At 37.3% G+C, this 19,705-nt stretch overlaps 1 protein-coding gene across 1 annotated transcript in view; it reads right to left on the minus strand.

Moving 5' to 3' along the window:
- TNKS (tankyrase) overlaps window positions 1-19,705 on the minus strand; it is an 83,416-nt gene that overhangs the window by 31,113 nt on the left and 32,598 nt on the right. The window contains exons 4-9 of the mRNA XM_010709680.3: window positions 6,016-6,110; window positions 3,717-3,783; window positions 3,132-3,318; window positions 989-1,110; window positions 388-479; window positions 232-310 (exon numbers count right to left, since the gene is read on the minus strand). Of these exons, the coding sequence (XP_010707982.1) occupies window positions 232-310; window positions 388-479; window positions 989-1,110; window positions 3,132-3,318; window positions 3,717-3,783; window positions 6,016-6,110 (642 nt within the window). The remainder of the gene's footprint in view (window positions 1-231; window positions 311-387; window positions 480-988; window positions 1,111-3,131; window positions 3,319-3,716; window positions 3,784-6,015; window positions 6,111-19,705) is intronic.

Below are 19,705 nucleotides of genomic sequence, written 5' to 3' on the forward strand. Positions count from 1 at the left end.
AATGAGTTAGATGAACTCCTAAATCCTATATTATTTGGAGAAAAGACAGTTTTCATATGGGATTCCTGAACATGCTGTACTGATTTAAGATAAACATCGTTCAAGACCGATATGAGAAGCACAAGACATACAGAATAAAAGGCAATAGCTATAATGCAAGCTAACATCATATTTAAGTGATATAATCCTCCTTCTTGCCTTCTCCCATAAAATATATTTGGACATATTTACCTTTGCTCCATGCTTATGCAGAACTTCCATGACATCATTATGAGCTTTCTCAGCCGCTACATGCAAAGGTGTCATGAAACTAGACCAAGAAAGAGATATTATTTTTACATTCCTATGACAGAGTCCTTTGAAAACGTAAAAATTTCAGAAACGTACTCTTTGTTTTTCTCATTAACGTTGGCTCCCTTCCTGAGCAATAGTTCTGTAACTTGCTTCCGCTTGGGATGCACAGCGGCCACAGCACAGTGCTGCAAAGAAGTAAATATAAAGCACCATTTCAACAACACAGATGGCAGAAAATTTTGAGATCCATCATTTCATGCCTTAATTATTCTGCTACATATCAGACTACACAATTTACAAACAAAATTTGTGATATTCCTGCCTGAACACGTAACATACTAAGCCTTTTATCCTGCTATGAGAAAGACGCATATTTCATGTAGTACTTTTCGAGTCTAGCAAAACACAACTGACCAACAACAGAACATTCTTATGGGGAAAAACGCAGAAGAAAGTGAAAACAAGTAAGCCCTGGACAGAAGGTTTCTATGATCAACCAGGAAAAAAGAAAAATGTGGTAGAAATCATATAGTATTATTTCTATAATTGTGATTTATTTTTAAAATACAAAAGGTTTGATGGCAAATCCTCAATCGCAGATGATGAATAAATGTTCATAATGTAGAAATAATATCTCAACTTGCACCACCACCACATTTATCACAAAATAAATGGATTGTCCTTGTAATCTTACCAGAGCGGTCTCATGTGACTGTGGCTGCTTAAAATTGATGATCTCCAAAGCAAGTGTTTTTTTTACTTTGGCTAAATCCGCCTCTCTAGCTGCTTGCAGTAAAGAATGTCCTTTGAATTCATCTGTTGGAGAAAGTGATGCATTTAACATTCAGCACATCACCTTTACAGGTATTACTCAAAAAAGGCAGCTAGAACATATTAGGAAGCAGCAAGAGTACCTCTGTACATCTTCGTATGGTGGCTGTCCTGGGATGCAGAACGTGAAAAAGAATGTGGTTTACTGAAACCAAATTGACATTCTGAAGAAGAAGGACAGAGATTCCCTGAATAAAACGCTTATCGTTTTTCTCCCTCTGTTTCTTCAACCATTAGATATTAAAGGCATATATAGATCAATTCAGTTGTCACATGTGCAAATGAGCATATAGCTCTTATACGGCTCTGCAGAAAGAAAGCATTATAGCTGCTTTTTTAAAACTTCACTGTATTTATAGCTATAAATAATTCATCGTAAAGCCTTAAAGTATCAGTTAAATAAAACTGTTCAACTACTCGTCTTAAAGAAATCTACACTAGCTAAGCATTTGAAGCTAGTCTGTTCCAAAGATTGAGTGTAGTCATGTCCTTGTAAGTGCATGAAGGTAACTACTTTTTTTCTTTTTTTTTTTTACTTATTTTTTAGGTCACAACTTTTTCAGTTCAGCACCTAGCTTGTTTAAGTTGAAAATTATTTTGAGAAGGACGAAAAGCATTTCTCTTAAATTACACAAATAAGAGGCAGGCTAACAATGATGATGTTTGAACCTGGGAATGAGAAACAAAAAGCTTAGTCATCTCAGTATAAATATCAGTTTTGCTTATATATTTCTTTTCATAAGCAGGCTTGAAATGCCAAACTTGCTAAGCAGGCTTTCTTCTCCCAGCCATCTTGACATCCAGTGCATTTGTGGTTATAAAAAAGTTTTAATTTCAAATAGAATTCAAACTTCTTTCTAAAGACAGCATTACACAAAGTACAACTAAAAAGAAATCCTGAAATAGTGAGTATATTGTTCCTGAAGTATGAAACCAAAGAATTAAAAAATATACTAAACATGTTATTTTGCGTATGCAAATACAGCTTGTTCCATCAGAAAGATAGAAAATTTGCCATGAAGTTCAGATTTTTGTACACATTTCAGTGGTTACTGATGGATTCGAATTTTTCCCTAGCCCCCTCTACTATCTGTAAATACAAAAGTAGAACAGAGTTTAAGTAGACGTAAATTTTTGCTTGTTAGTTTAAGAGACTGGTAAATCAACCTGCTTCAAAGTCAGAAGCATCACCTCCCAAGCCAGTCCGGAACAGAGAGATCAGAAGTAGCTGAAAGACATTAACCCCAACATCTTTTCTCCTTTAGGAAAGCACATCATCTCATTTCTGTATTACCACCTTCACAGGCAAAGAACAGTGACAGACAGCAACCTGACTAGCTGTGACTTTGAGTTGTGCAGGATCACATTCTTAGAGTATCAGTGGGCTCCTGCTATATTCAAAAGGCGACAGAAAATCAAAAGCTTACAAGTGAAGCAATATAAAACTGAATTCAGACTGTACTTCTCAAGGTCTTTTTTGTAACTTCATAATGTCTTGTTTGCATACTTGTCTCACTTTCACAGTTTATAATGATGAGAAAACAAAATCACCAAAAGAGGGCAAATGAAGCTACACAAATTCAAATGAAAGACGAAGCATAATATACAAACAGCATGAGGATTGCAAAGACTAGAAAAGAAGCTGCTGGAATGTCTCCCTCTTCAAGGCTGCACAGCAAAGCTATATACCTTCTGGAAGTTACTCTAAGTGTTCACAGATCCAACATAGAGGTTCCTATGTGGCTTGATGAGACTTTAAGCATAAAAATCACCAGTGGACACTTATTCAGCAGTATCTTCTGGCCTTAAACATTTTAAGTGTGGAAAAAAACCCCACCAAACATTAAAAAAACATGGCATATTAGAGGTATCTACTTCAAAGCAATAAACGCATTTACCATTTATTTGCTGCTTTGCATCTATCTGTGATTTATGAGGCAGCTGCTTTGAAAGAAAAGCACCCCTTTACACCTGCAAAGAACTGCTTCAAATCTGAACATACTTACAAGTCAGCCTCTCCCTTAGCTCAGGTGTCGGAGCCATATCGACCGCGCTCTTTCCATGGCAGTTGACTAATGTGGGATCTGCACCGTGACTCAGCAAGAGGGAGCAGACTTCTACACGGTTCTTGGAAGCAGCCTCGTGCAAGGGAGTAAATTGCCAGAGATCCATTGCATTAACACATGCACCATGCTAGTGCAGGAAAGAAAGCTTTTTGTTAGGAGTCATCGTCAACTACTAGAAGTGCACACATTTCCATTATAAAAACTTGTTCCATTCTTTCACATATGAACACACACAAAAAAGAATTACAGAAATCTGTGCATATAAAAGCGTGATGAATCCACAAAAAAAAGGAATTTGTCTTTTTTTTTAGAACAGCAGATTATTTTAAAAAAAATTCATATTACTTAAACTCTACAACCTCTCTAAATAAATCATGTAGAGAAAAACCACAGCTCTGAAGTTGCATGCTTTCAAAATTACAGGATGCTTGAAGTCCAGTAAGGAAAAGATCTTTTTCAACCATAGTATGAACAATTCAAACACATCTAAAATTTACAATAATCACTTTCTGTCCTCCTGCTTACCTTTAGTAGTAGCTCTGTAACTTCATAGTGTCCATATGAACATGCGTTATGAAGAGGCACAAGACCCCTGTATGAAAGAAGGCAAATGACAAACTTATTCAAGTGGCATTTTTGAAGAAAGTACTATTTAATCCTTAGTGAGAGATCAACTGAAATCAAATTAAGCCTAAACATTAAGATATTTAAAAATTAAGATAGACAAATCACTGAAAATATCTGAAGTTCTCAAACAACGCATTATTTAAGAGTGGCATTAAAGCATTTTTTTATTTGCAGGCTATGGATACTTAATCTACCAGTAAGATTAGTATTAATTGCCTTCAAAATTATCTTTCATGAAGCTAAGCGGAGGGGGAAAAATGTTCCGTTCCACATTAAATTTGCCTAGGAGAAGTCAACATTCTGTTCTAGCCTAAACATGCATTCCTATTTATATAAAATGCTGTATGAAAGGCAGAACTCATCAGATAATGCTAGTGTAACTCCTGGGAATATTCTGACAATGTACAAATATCCACATACAGCAGACTGAAATGCTGCTCCCGACTGTGGAATTACTTCATTTTACTGCATTTTTCACAGTCCTACCTATTTAATTCTGCAAGAGACTTATAAGAGGATCCACGTGTTTTCTGCATAGCTATACTATTGGAAGCCATACTTAAAAATAACACTAGTGAAATAAATGAAAGTGATCTAGTTACAAGCAGAAGATATGTAATAAAAAAAAAAAGTCATGCTCTGAAAGGGAGATGCAAAGAGGACAGTTATTACAGAAAACCAGAAGAGTTTAATTCAAGCCAAGCAAGCTAAGCTAGTTATGGTTCAACAATCAGAATGCATAATACACTGAAAACAACAATTAAACCTTCACCATTTATTAAAAATAGTGAGCGCTTCCCAGAATTGCAGCTAGCAAAAAGAGCGCTGGAAAAGCAAGCACTAGACTAGCTTGCTTACTTCCAAATTATTTATTAATATGAAGCAGTGGAAACCAACCTAACAACAAACAAACAACAACCCCTCCCCAAACATTGCAATCACGTGGTGCCACTAAAACAAAAAAAGAGAGGGAGCTCACAGGGCTGTTAAATATATCTTAGCATATTTGTTTAAAGGTATGTGCAACTGTTTTCTTTCCCTTTCTTATCCTTTTCTCAAGCTCAAGTTAATTACTTTTCACATGGCAATACTTTCCAAGTAGATCATTCCAGCCTCATTAAATCATCTGTGTGGGTACATTGTACAAAGTTGCATTCAAATTTCTGAAAGGTGGGAAATACCTAAACTTGCTTAAAAATGTTTAGATCTACCAATAGGCATTACATGCACCTTCACTGTGTTTTTGTGGAATACATAATGTGTCACGACGCATTCCAAGACAATTTTAATCAAAGCCATTAAGGGTAAATGCATAGATAAAGTGCTACAATAATTAACCTTCAAGAGCTTAAGTATGCTTAGGACTACTTTGGGGAGTTAATTTAAAATCTTCTTTAGTACTAGGCTGGCTAAAGCCTGCTGATAGCTGGAGAGCACACTTATTAACACACCCCTACAAACCCCACATACGAAACATACGCCTTGAACCAGAAGCCTGTTTTCTGCTGTTAGAACTAAGCTTTTTCAGTCCTATCTGACCATTATGAGAATTCACCTATTTCAGAATCATACAGCTAACAATGTACAATATGTAGCTCCAGATTTCTGACTGCTGCATAATTTTTCTTGTAATTTACTTTATTAGAGTCCTCATTGGAAAAAGGGAAGTTTAGGTTCTAGTACATTTTGCTTTTTGCTTGCCGTGTTAATCAAGGTAGATCTCTAAGAACCTGTCGTTCTGAGCCCATGAGTAACACTGATGTTATTTGGAATTACATCCACACATATATATATACGCAACAAGAAGACTAGCTTATAAAGAAGTCTAAATTATGGATAAATTTTTCAATCCACTTTTTTTTTTTTTCCTTGAGCTCACACATTCTCTCCCTGCTACCTTTGCCAAAATTTTGATACCAATCCATGACACCACAGCAAAGTCTTTGCAGGGATGCAAGGAAAAATGTCTTAAAAAAATTAAAGGTGTAATAGGAAATTTAAAGGCAGGCAAATCTATTCTGTTATTGGAATGTAACAAAAGATTATTTATCACAAAACACACTTTTAAAGCAAATATCACATTCTCAGCCAACTATTTGAGATTATGCGGCAACATTAAGCAGAGAAATAACTTGTCATCTTGGTTAATAGCAAACCACTGCTGCAAATGGATTATAAATCAAGTTACTTTACATACCCTTTGTCTTTTGCGTGAACATCTGCACCATGCTGAAGCAGAAGTTGGACTATTCGTACTCTGTTATAGCCTGCTGCTAGGTGTAAAGGAGTGGACTGTAAAATAAAACATAACAAGGTGAAGAATGGGAGCCACAGAGTTCTGTGCTTCATTTCCTAATATTGAAGCACTCTGTTTCCCTTACACATTGGATCAGGCTAAGTTACACTTTTCCATCATCGGCCAAGTCAACAAATACATAACACATACACGTCCTGCCTGTTGTCAAACCAAATCCATGTTCCTGGAGGTGGAAAGAATCTACATCTCTCTAATTTTAAATAATGGTCCAATGCCTCCTTGTTGTGCTTCTATTTTGTTATTAATGCTAGAATTTAGTTTTATTTTTAAATGCCATAATTAAGTTGGTGTTTTTTAAAGCTTTGTGAGCAAATTTATGCAGTTCAAGCTGCACACTCACAGATTGCGAAACTGCTTCTATGTAGTCTTCCTGCAGCAAGTGCATAAGAATCAGACTGCAGAACAAAATTATCCCACTGCAGGAGTGTTTTTATTCAGCTCTGCACCAAACAAGTTGCAGCACCTTGCCAGTGTACTATGCTAAGACAGAGAGCAAACTGTATGCAGTTCGCAGTTTTCTGCAGAATACGTATCTTCAGTATTAATGCAACTTAAAGTATAATAACAGAATAATAGTAACATCCTTCTACATAGTTAATTACTAATAATTGATAATGAAAGCTTTTTAAGTTGACAATAATAATTTCCAACGTTCTGTTATTTTAAGTTTTCATTATGAAGCAAGTTTTGTGTGCAGACTCAGTCTTAAGGAACTAACCACTTGCACGAGCGGGTGTTGCTGTTGCTGTTTGCTCCTTCCCAAGGTTGAGGAGCAGATGAGTTTAAAGGGATTTTTCTTACTATTTATTTTGCAGTACACAATAAAACAATGCACTCCTATTTGATTAAAACCCTGTGCTTAAATCAGCCTGAACACACAAAGACATATCTCACATTATTAAGCCAAGTACAGATTTACTGCAGGTACTAAAACATCATTATATAGTATTACAGGTGAGATATCACATTCTCACTGTTATAAAGATTAAAACAAATCCAGACAAATGGTCTCATCTGTGGGAAGCAGCAGCAAGCACTATATATTCAAAAAATGAAAGGGATTTCCAGGAATTAACATACATTTCACATGACCATACTTTGGAGCAGTCTGAATGTTTTACCTTGCTACTCTGCTTCAGAAAGAGCATCTAGTTGGACACATACTAAGTGTCCTGTATGCCAGAGTGATGACATAGCTTTTACTGTCAGCAATGACAGAACAGGGTGTCTCTAAGAAACACTTTGAGATAACTCAGTCTGAGAAAGCAGTTATGCAAACTTCTATAATACTTAACTTCAGAATCATCTGTGCTATTTGCTACACACACTCATAACCATCTCTAACATTCCTGACCTGAAGATCCTTAAAGTGTCTCCACAGTACAAAAAGCCAACACCAAAACTAATCAAGTCTGTAGCTATTTGGCTTTTCAAGTTGTTAGGATCGGTTAGTCTGTTCTAGAAGGGTTTCTACTACTGAATTAACAGTCTGGAATGATCTAGAAGGTATTAAATTCTTTCACATCTGCTGCCATTATAGAATAGCTGGTTCCGGCATATCATAAACACTAATGAAAGTGTGAGTAAAACTTATGCCATTGGTAACATTAAAAAAATATCCCATGCACTGTTTATTCCGACAATCGCCTTGGTTGTCACATGAAGCAAATCAATGACATCCCAAATCTTCTGACAGCTTACATCCCCGCCTTTCAGGCACATGTGCTACTTCCTTCTCTTCCTTAGCAAGGTCTTACAGACACCACAGATCCATGAACAAACCATGCCTTCCCCAACACACCAGGAGTTACTGAGCTGCAGCCCAACCACCTGATACTAGGCTTGCTTGCTTTCTGATCCATGGCACCTTCAATGAAGCAGTGTGCTATGCTGTCTCTACGAAGCGGAGATAACTGCTGCTCCCTGAACTCTTCTGGAGATAGGACTGAAATCTGCCAGTCCACAAGGCTCTGCTGATATTCACTTTCATATGCTTCAGGAAGGAAGAAGCAGGAAAGCACCTACCTTAGCAATATCTTAAGGGCATCCTCTCCTTTCTCTTGAAAGAGAACATTCTTTAATGGAATAGATAGATTTAACAATTTAAAGTACTTACCCAGTGCTAAAATCTGCATGCTAATCACAGGAATGAAGTACCTAAAACAATGTCATGCTACATAAACTAGTCAACATGCAGGGATTATTATTCTTCCCCAACTCCCATCCCAAAAAAATGATGTTAATAAAGATAATCCTGTTTAAAACCAATGCACTGGTTCTATAGTGCTAGAAAAATAGAATTATGGAATTGTTTGGGTTGGAAGGGACCTTTAAACATCATCTGGTCCCATTCCACTGCAATAAACAGGGACACCTACAACAACATCAGGGTGCTCAGAGCTCCATCCAGCCTGACCTTTGACTGTCTGCAGGAAGAAAGCATCCACCACCTCTCCAGGCAACCTGTGCCACTGCCTCACCACTCTTATTGTAAAAAAACTTATTCGTTAGATCCAATCTCTTCCCTTTTAGTTTGAAACCATTTCCCCTTGTCCTATCACAGACTCTGCTAAAGAGTCTGTTCCCTTCTTTCTCATAGCCCCTCTTCTCAAGTCTCCCCAGAGACTTTTCTCCACACTGAACAGCCCCAGCTCTCTCCACCTGTCCTCACAGGGGAAGTGTTCCATTCCTGAGATCATTTTTGTGGCCCTCCTCTAGACACGCTCCAACAGATCTACGTCTCTTTTGTACTGAAGACTCCAAATCTGGATGCAGTACTCCAGGTGAGGTCTCACCAGCACAGAGCAGAGGGGCAGGTCACCTCCCTTGCCTTGCAGGCCACACTTCTTTTGAAACAGCCCAGGATACAGTTGGTTTTCCAGGCTGTGAGGGTACATTGCTTGCTAGTAAAAACTAATGATCACAAACAACAATGCTGTATATTTACTGCACCTTGCAACTATATCAACACAATCATTTAATACTAAGAGGTGTCAATTAACCCTTCCTCTCACATCTTGCAATACCTGGCAAGAGACTTAATAATAAGAATCCCCAGAGGACATTTACCTTTAAGACTCACATTCACAATTACCAAACCAATTACATTCTCTTACATTCTAGCGTAATTAAGAGTACAATTCCACTTTTATTAAGTAAAGTAGACTCTCATGTAATACGCTCACATTATTTTAAAGTTTTATGGCATCTGTAATTGAGTCAAAGCAAGTACTGTGCATTTCAAGTAAGATCCCTGTACACAAGATAGCAATCTCTGTCAGCTTGCATTGCTGCAATTTATACTCAAGCCATTTTTTGCCTGCGGTCTTTTTGAAAATGTATTGCCTGGGAATATGAGAAAAGCAATTTTAGATTTAAACAATGTATGTATAACAATCTGATATTATTCCCATTGAGCCTTAAATGCTTTTCACACTGCTTTCTTACCAACAGCTGGCTTGATGAGCTGCTCAAAGTCAGCTGCTTTTTGTCTTGCTGTCCCCGGCCCACCTGCATCAAATCAAAGGAGGCACCAAGGAATTGCCAAATCTGCAGGCTGCTGAGCTACTACCTTCACTAAAATCAGAAAATCAGTTTCAACAAACAAGCCACAGGCAACATGGTAATGCTGTGCTCCAAGCACCACCAGCTTCCCTGCCTATCTTGCAAGAGAGTTTTCAGTAGCCTTCAGATGGTAATGTGCCCCCCAGCCTCAGAGCAAAGCTGCATTGTCAGGTTCAGAGTGATTTTGGATATCCCACATCATGGGTAACTTTAAACTGAAGGACCTTATGAAATGATGTTACATCAAACATGATCAGTAACAGCTACAGAACTGTTTTAAGAACTAGTCATGCTTGTTCTTGCCTGCTCCATCTCTCTGCCAGCAGAATCTCTATATTACACTATCCAATAACAATCTTAACTAGCGTTCCCTCATTCACACATTGTCATCCCAAATGCTACAGAAATCAACAATTTAGAATTCACTCTTTCTGACATAACAGGAAACAATCTCTGAAAAAAAAGTGATCCACTGCATTGAGTTGACAAAAAAAAAAAAAAACACCTATCTTCATTGTAAAGAAATTCTCCCTAAAACTGAATACCTTCAGAAATGTATTCAGGTGTTTTACCATCTGGATTGTGGTACAAAGCATGTATCATGAACGGCGTACCTTCCCAAAGTATTTTGAAGAATTAGAATGTGTATGAGATAAGAATTGATAAGTAAGAGGCAGAAGATTTACTAACAGAGCTTTTTCAATTACATAGATTCTGGGGATAGTGGAAAGGAGAAAAGATGACAAGCATCGCCTTGCACAGGGGAAAACACAAGAAAGAATAACAATTCTTCTTCCTCCTAGAGGTTAACAGAAGAAGGAATGAGAAATGGCTGCTTTCACTTTTCTGCTCAAAAACTCTACCTGCTAGAACAGAAACAGCACAAACACAGAAGAGGCAGGTAAGTGGAAGCAAGCAAGATATGCCCAGAAGCACGAGAGGGTAAAGGGCCAGGGCATCTTTCCTGAGAGGAGACAAACCATGTCAGCACTGCAGCACTACACAGCAGAAGAAAGATTTATCTGCAGAGAGCCTTACCAAATGTCACAAGTGAAGCACAGTCTACCTGCCCAGCAAGTTTCTCCACTGACACTTAACTTTCAAAATTATGGAGATTATTGTCCTTGACAGCAGGATGGCAAATCCTTACTCCAAGTAGTTAGCTGTGGAAGCTACTCTCTTAACAGTAACTACACAAAAGAGAAAACTCTAGTTTTTGATTACTTCAGAAAAAAGGAAAAAGTCAAACCGCAAGGATCATCACAACCTACAAGAAAGGTATCAGGACTAAATGAGAGGCCAGGAGAAAATGAGCCAATGTGAGGTAGAAGGCAGTAATCATGCTCCGAATGAACTTTAAAAGCTAAACTCAATCTGACCCACAAGAAAAAGCAAATAAGGCAAAGAGATAAAAGACATCTCAGCTTTCTAGAGGTTAACTAGGAACCTCAGTTCCCTAACACCTCCATACTAACTTGCTGCCATTACTTTCAGAGTGAATATTCAAAGATCTGACCTGGAAGCAGAGACCAAAGGGGTAATGCTAAATGTCTGGAAGAAATTCTGAATGGGTACCACCACTCTGCCTTCTGATCCTAGTGTACTACAAAAGGTGCACTAGCAATCCTTGATGCCATTATTAATTAAAAAGCAAAAGCCCTCAATTCTTGAAACTGTCCTGTATTGCACATATGTGAATCCACTAAATATTTGCTAGACCAGTTCAACAGATGCGTCAGAAAAGCTAAGCAACATTCTTCAGAAATACTTCAGCAATATCCTCAGAAAACTGGCTTCTTAGGAGAATCTGTTTCATTTTCATGTGCAAATGAAGGTTTAAATTGGGAACAAAAATGTATTACGAAAAACAAATTTGGGAGCTTCTACAGTGAATCAGCATTTGCAGTTTTTCCCAGATTCAGAAGCTCAGAATATATCTCTGGCAGCAGTCAGTGACAAACACAAAGCAAAACATGGAGAGAGGACTTTGAAATGGATTAGCAGAGAAGCATACACTTCCGCAGCAGATGCTGGCAGCTGAGGAAGCAGCAGCTTGCTGAGCTACAGAAGGATGAAACAACCACTCTCTTACTCTCTTCTGAAGGAAATGATAATGTTATCACCACTGACAACAATGAAAAGAATGTTATTTAACACTGAAAGGACACACACTCTGAGAGATAAGGTAGAACTCTATATGGGAATTACTTGCAGTATCACTGCATCTAGGAGGGCCATTTTTGTTCCTTCATTATTTGGAATCTGTTAGAAATTTTAAGTGAAAAATGGATAAGTCTGAGGTGACACATTGTCTCTTGTGAAGGCAGGGACTAAAAGAAACTGCCTCTGCAAGGTCATTTACTCAAGTCATCAGAGAGTATTCAAACATCTAGTACTTGAAGGAGCAGCTAGAGAACAAACATCTGGTCTTGTGGACCAGACACACAGGCACAAGGGTTCTCACCTCAACAGTTGGATCTGTTATTTATTATAAATAATCATACGGTGGAAGCTGTGATTTAAGTTCAGTGCCCAAGGGAGAACAACTGCTACTTTTGCTGGTCTGAGCTACTGAGCGAAGATGGCCAAACTCCTGCAGTTTTTGAAAGCATCTCAATGCCAGCCAGGACAGCCCACAGCCTTAGCCTTCTGCCTGTAAAACTGCAATAGCTTACCACTCCGGGAGAGTGCAAGACGACAACTTTCTTCCCTGTTTCAGAACAAATCCATTTTTACCTGCCTTGTCAGCCAATCAGAAGCTATATAATCTTGTTCTTCAGCTACTTGCTCACACAGTTGTTCTCTCTTTTTCAAGGAACACCTTGATGGCAGCACAACTGTTAATGGGAGCATCCTCTTCAAAAAGCCATACCATATGACTCTGGTAATCTTTATGCAGCATTAACAAAATGTGAAAGGGATGCATACTGGAACATCCCAGAACCAATACTCTGCATTTTTTGCTGTTTCCATCTCTTCTTTTTCCGCTTGCTATCAAAATCTTCCTACTGCAGTCAATTATTTATTCCATTTTCTTTTTACCTCTCGTTTTTACCACTTCTCCCACTCTGTCTTAATGTATTTACTTTGTTTCTCTGTATTTCCAACTATAAACACTTCAGCTTCAAGTGCAGAAATAAGAAAGAATACCTCTAAGAAAATGTTGCCTTGACAGGGCATCCTACTAACAGGACATTCAAGCCAACACTTTTTATTCATTTTATTGAATGCGGGGTGAGAATGAACTCTGTTAAGAACAATATTTGCAAATTAATTGCATTCCAGCTCTACTTCTGAGAGTGAAAAAAATTATAATTCATATTTTGGAATCAAATTAAAACAAGAAGTCTAAAATAATTCACAAAATTAGATACAAAAAGAAGTTCTTTTCTCATTACTGTGATAATTAACAAGTTTTAGAGTTTAATGCATTTATAATCTAGTCAAGTAGACTTCATTGTTCCCTTTCAGAACTAATACAGCCATGCAAAATAGAGACTCTGTCTTGTACTTCATTTTAATATGCTTTGAAATTAAAAGTTATGGTTATTAGAAAAAGAATATTCTAAAGAATTCCATCTGTAAGAATTGAGTATCTTTTATAAGTAGAAGTGTATTATATTACTTAGAAAAGACTAATCAAATAACCTCAATTTTCTTGTCCATCAGTGACATTCATCATTAAGTACAATGCCATATATTGGCACTTTCCTCACCTTTTACTGCTCATCTCCTCCCTATTCCACCAATTTATTCCGCAGTTTTAGAAATGGTTATGTAAATACAATTCTCCTTGCACTTAAGTATTTGCAGTTCTTTTCATTTAGCATTAAACTGATCACTAAATTCTCCACCTAAACTATTAAGTCAATTATGGGGTTTATGCTAGCAACTGACAACTGATGAGCCGGGAGAAAATAGAGAGGCAAGGAAGGCATAAAACACAAGGGCTTTGAGAAAGATTGATAAAATAATTGAGCATGGCCACACAAATCTTCAGAAAGGAGAGCTATGAAATAATTAGGAAGCTTGGAAAAAATAGCTAAGAAGAGGTAGCTAGGAATGTGTTTTGTTTTGTTTTTTTTAAACAGACAGCATGAAGACTAACAGAGACCATGACATAAACACAGTGCTAATGCACCTTTTACTAGGAAAAGTGTGATTGAACAGCAAACTGAAAGAGATTACTACACTTAAGAAGGAATTATTCAAATAGCTGAATTTACAAGCTAAAGGGAAATCACAAGGATCGCAAAATCTTACAGACTAAAATACAATTAGGCAGGCAAAAATAGTTTGTGCACTGATAGCTGAAGGAATTTAAACAAGCAGCAAAATCCTTCATCAAATCTATCAGAATCACAAAATCCAGCAGACAACCTGGTGGGATAAGGCAACAGTAGGTTGAAAATTCAGGCAGCAGAGCAGCCACAATGAATTCTAATATCACATTCAAAACAGAAAAACAGCAAGCAAATGGAATGATTGGCTTCTCAGTAACTCTCATGTGCAAGAATTTTGAGAGGGAAGAGACACAGAGGATAGAAATGGCATCTACAGCACTCCCTGGAGTCAACATACGCAGAAATGAAATGAATAAAGTCCACAGACTGAGCCCTCACATACAACACAAACATAACATCAGCAAGCACTTTGAATGGAAGGAGTCAACTCAAAATTATAATAGGAGAAACATCACTACTCAAATCTCTGGATGCTCTGTGACCAGACAGCCAAATCCAGATCGCAGCATTTAGTTAATGTACATAAAATATTAAATGGCTCTGCTCAAATCTACCGATATGACTTGTTTTCTCAACAGAAGATGAATAGCATAAAGCAAGAAGCTGTCCCCTGTGGGAATCTAGTCATCAAGGGGAAACAGATCAGGTATGGAAATAAAAAAGCATTTCCAATAACCTTGGAGGTATTCTGAAAAACACACTAAGACATAACAAATGAGACTTCCTGATTTTTAGAGATCAGTACAGAGAGAATGACTACGGAGTAAATCTCCTCCCAGTCTTCAAAACACATTCTCTTCCTAGACATTTTGAATAGTATCCGAAAACAATATGTGAAGAGATACTTACTGAAATATACAAAACATTCGAGAAAAAGAATTTAAGAGCTCATAACAGAATCTGAACAGTAGATCAGTTTTACATCTTATGCAGAATATATCACCTTGGGCTATGCAAGCTATTAGGTGACACCAGAGACAGAAATGAAGCCAAGTCATTTATACATTCACAAATTCAAGGGACAATCATGCTGTCCCTTTGCCTTGTTTGACTGATGAAATAAGATGGGATCACAAGGCATAAGAAAGAGTACATAAGGATCACAGATTAACTGAGGCTGGAACAGATCTTTGGATAACAACTTGTAGCCCAACCCCAAGCTGTCCCCTTTTTTTTTGACTTGCTTTATCTAGGTACTGTGAATGACTTTATATCTGAGATGGAATAAAAGCATACAGAGCTGATTGGCATGGAGCCCTTACTGAGTACAGCAACACAATTTAAGACAACCTATACCTCTTAAATCTCCAAAGTAAGAAAAAAATGCTATAGGGAATTTTGACAATGACACATTTTTAAAACAACTAGCTTTCAGAATAGTCTTTTTGTTTTCAACAGAAACAGATGTTCTTTCTACCCTCTCTCATTCCCCAGAAAATTAGTTTGGAAAAACAGATGTGTTCTGGCTCATATTTATCCCTAGGCAACCACATACTACCTAGCCATACCTCTGAAATACACACACATTTAAATGCACACAACGTACCCACAGCTAGGTATATAAAAAGGTGTATAAAGATATATAACTACATAATTTAAAAATATATATGAAGACAAATGTATATGTATTTATATATTATACGTTATACAGCCCTTCCACACACCTTTCACATCCACAAACATGTTTTGTGGTACTTCATCAAAATCAGACTGAAGTTTAACGTAGCAAATAAGCAGATGCAGCAAAGGCTCGTCTGCAGAGTTATTCTGAAATACCTGTTTAGGATGCATTGCATGGAACTGCCTTTTTCAAGAAATATTTTCTAGTTAAGTGATTTTTTAAAACCTATTATTATTAAACTAAGAAAGCATCTGTTCTGAATCACGCAAATACACACACTGTCAGGATGTCTGCTTTCAACAAAAATCCTATTATTTTTGCTCTCTGATTTCTATGTATGATTCCTTTGCTCCAATCCTCCACACGCAAGTATTTGGTATTGCAGAAAAGCCCTGGGACTGGAAATTTCTGATGTATCCACAAACACGACATACAATTCACATCAGCAGAAAAAAAATTCATAAAAGTTTAGGGAATAATATGCGTAAATTGTGACTCCAAATATTTTATTATACATGACATATAAATATATATATATATATATACGTGTAGAATTCACATGTATTCATAATTACTATCGTTTATGACAGAATTGCCTTGTGTCAGTTATCTGTTCCAAACTCTTTTGCTCAAATATGCATCCTTTATCTTTATAAAAGCGTCATTTTCACAATGTTTAAACAATACTCTTGGTATTATATGTGAATTTTCAATAAGTTATTCCAGAAGATATTCAACATTCATCTGAATAAAGATATATCTATAGTACAAGCAGACCTATACATTTATGTGGTATTAATTTTCATTTTTGCTGCTGTAGCAAAAGAAAAACACACTCAATTGTAAAGGTTTACAGTGTCACAACACAGTTTGACCACAAATCTTGCAGTAGGTGGATTTTAATTCATCTCCCCAGTTCCTAGAGACAAGTTTATTACCAGAGAATCTCAACCTCTGTCAAAGTTTCTAGGCTTAACAACTGCAAAGAAAAAGCTTGTGAAAACGTGGACTGATTGCTCCATACAGATTCAGAAACTGTAAAGCAAGCCAATTCTCTTTTGAACTGCACAATTTTTCATGAAAATAGTTGAGAACAGTCAGAATATGAAACAGGGCTTGGCAAATCCATTTGCCAGCAGGAGACTGAAAGACTCCTTGGTAAGGGGAGAGGTAACTTGCCTGGTTCTGGTACAATTAATTTTCTGTTTCTCAGCTCCTGTTTCACAGGCTGATTAAGCTGGCTACGCATACAGAGTAAAAGTGGAGGAGAGACAAGAAAAGAAATATGGTGCACTATCCAACAGAAAGGCAGTTTGTATCAGAGATGTCCCACAGCAGGACTGGGGGATATTGTACCACTCCACTCAATTCTCTTCATTAAATGCAACCACACAAGATGTTGTGAGGGCATGATATCCAGCACTGCACTGCAGACCTTCTCAGAGACGGATTTCTTACATCTGTGACCCTGCATCCATGAACTCGAATGATGCACTGCACACAAAAAGGAGTGACTGTATGGCAGGAAGGAAAGAGCTAAAGACATGGTCTCTTATATAATATATGCAAAAGTCAAGTTTTTGATTTATCAAAAGGGTTCATGCAAAGGTTTGCTACTGGCATTCTGGAGTCAGGGCTGTCTAAAGACATAGGAAAGAACACTGGATAGGCACTATAATAACTCATGAGAGCCTGGTGCTGGGAGCCAGAAGACTAAAATGAAATAAAATGAAGTAGGACCATGTGCCCTCTCTAGCAATGACCTTCTATTAAACAAATTCATATATATATATATATATTTATTTTTTTTTTTTTGTGGGAGCATTGCCACGTATACAGGATAGACCTTCACTGGCTAAGGATGGCAGTGTGTTGTTCACAGGCTCCTTACCACTAATGGCAGAAATTCTTAAGTTTCTGGTTTCAAAGAGGTGAGGCAAGAAGCAAAGCTATAGGAAGGTAAATTATGTAGCTGTGGAGGGATGACTTTCTGTGCCACTTTTTGGAAATAATACCTGCCTTGTGCCAGACAATTTTATGTGAGACAAGCTGATGTTCACAGGTAAGACACTATGGCAGTCTCCTTTTTTCCCTCCACATGGTTCACACAAAATATAAACACAAAGAATAGAAAAAACACACTGCCAAATCGCAGACATGCTTGTAAAACAACCAAAACTTAGTGACTGAATACTTCAGTGCCAGCATGGTTTGAGCATGTGGAATAGAGATCAGGAGATGGATACTGTATCCAGCAAAAATCCAAAAAAAAAAAAGATCCTTCCACTGCTAATAGCTACCATGTCAGCTGGATGTAGCTCACTTTGGAAAGCTGTCAAGAAACGATGTGGGAAGGAAGTCTGCCTTGTAGAGAACATTTTTTATCTGAATTACTAAAACCAGCATGTCTTTACTAGTTCAGACAGTTCTGTATTTTAAGAAAATAACAGATGCAACATCAATTTCTTCCTGAGACACCTTTCAAGCTTCCATAACAGCTTCTCAAAGGAAATGAGCAGGCTGAGAGATAGCTGTAACTCAACCTGCAACCCTAACAGATTTTAAGCTTTTCTTTTGACACTAACTACCTGCTTAGGTAAGCTGTGACAGTTGTAACATCAGAAATATAGCTCTCATGGCAAAAAAAAACCATATAGTTCTAGCTTCTAGTAGAACACAGGATCCTGTTGCTTTAGAATATTAGGGTAGTCAACCAATATTAGATAGTCAACATTCTTGGAAAATTCACCAAACTTGGGTCTTTAAATGGTACTTCTGGACAAAAAAATATTTGAGGAACAGTAACAAAGACTTTAAAGCAAATCTCCAAAGCCTATGTACCTTACATAGTAGACAATCAAATACGTGGCTTGACTTTTTAGTGGTGTGAAAGTTCAGTACCACCCATTAACTTCAATTGCAGCCTATCTTGTAGAAACCATTATAATTATACATTATATAAACAGAATTTGGCAGAGCTCAGAATCTAGAGACAGTGAAATTTCAGACACCACGTATGCACGTATCCAGGAGAATCCTGTCTAAATAAGTTCCAATTTGATTCACCAAATACTTTGCAAAGCATACTAAGTAGAAGTGATGTAAAATTGCAGTTACATGTTAAATATTAACACCACATCACAGAATCATAGAATCGTTGCTCAGGTTGAAAAAGACCTTACAGACCATCAAGTCCAACCACAACCTAACCATACTACATAACTCTACAATCCTCCACTAAATCATGTCCCTGAGCACCACATCCAAATGAATTTTAAACACATTCAGGGATGGTGACTCAAGTACTTCCATGGGGAGCCTATCCAGTAACATTCCTAACGTCTCTGTTATTTTTCAAGTGTTCTCTTGAAAAAAGAAAATCAAACCAAAACTAAATGGCATTGAAATGACTATTTTAACTCAATCCTAGCTTTTAGAAAACAAATTAGATTGTTTGGAAAAAAAAACCACCAACAACAAAACAGCAGTTCTTTTGACACCTTACCTTTGTATAATTCTTCAATTTTACATACACTGCATTGTATAGCTTGATACTTGTGAAGTACTGTTTGTGCCCTTGTTCAACAGACACACAGGCTAACACCTTATCAAGCTACAAAATGGACAATTTTGACTAAATAGTTGTTTATCTAGGATATTACTGTTGATTTTTCCTGGTCGTCAAAACAATTATTGGTATGCAATAACACTTTAGCTAGTGTATGAAAACTGTTTTCTTCTTTATTCTTTACGTTTCCCTCTAGAAAATAATGGCGAGACTAGCAACAGAGAGTGAATCTTCTCTTCAGACAACTATTCAAGAGCTTCAGTAATGTGAACATCTCCACTGTGCCAAAGTAATCTCACCTCACTCTTGGCAGAGAAGAAATGTTGGTTTCCACTTCTTTCAATCTTGATCTCTATGCTAAGCAAACAGATGGAGCAATGGTTACCAGCACCATCTGTACCTGTTCTAGCAGCGCGTCCACTAGCAATCAGACTCTAGCTATCAATCTATCAATACGTATCCGAAAGGTGGCAAGAAGCACACAGCACGCAGGAAGTCTTTATTTCCAACACAAGTTGGTTTCAGACCAAGAAGCTACTGTCTTGATGTTCTATCCCTTTTATCTATCTGGTT

The sequence above is a fragment of the Meleagris gallopavo genome, chromosome 4 (assembly GCF_000146605.3).
Source record: "Meleagris gallopavo isolate NT-WF06-2002-E0010 breed Aviagen turkey brand Nicholas breeding stock chromosome 4, Turkey_5.1, whole genome shotgun sequence".
NCBI lineage: Eukaryota > Metazoa > Chordata > Aves > Galliformes > Phasianidae > Meleagris > Meleagris gallopavo.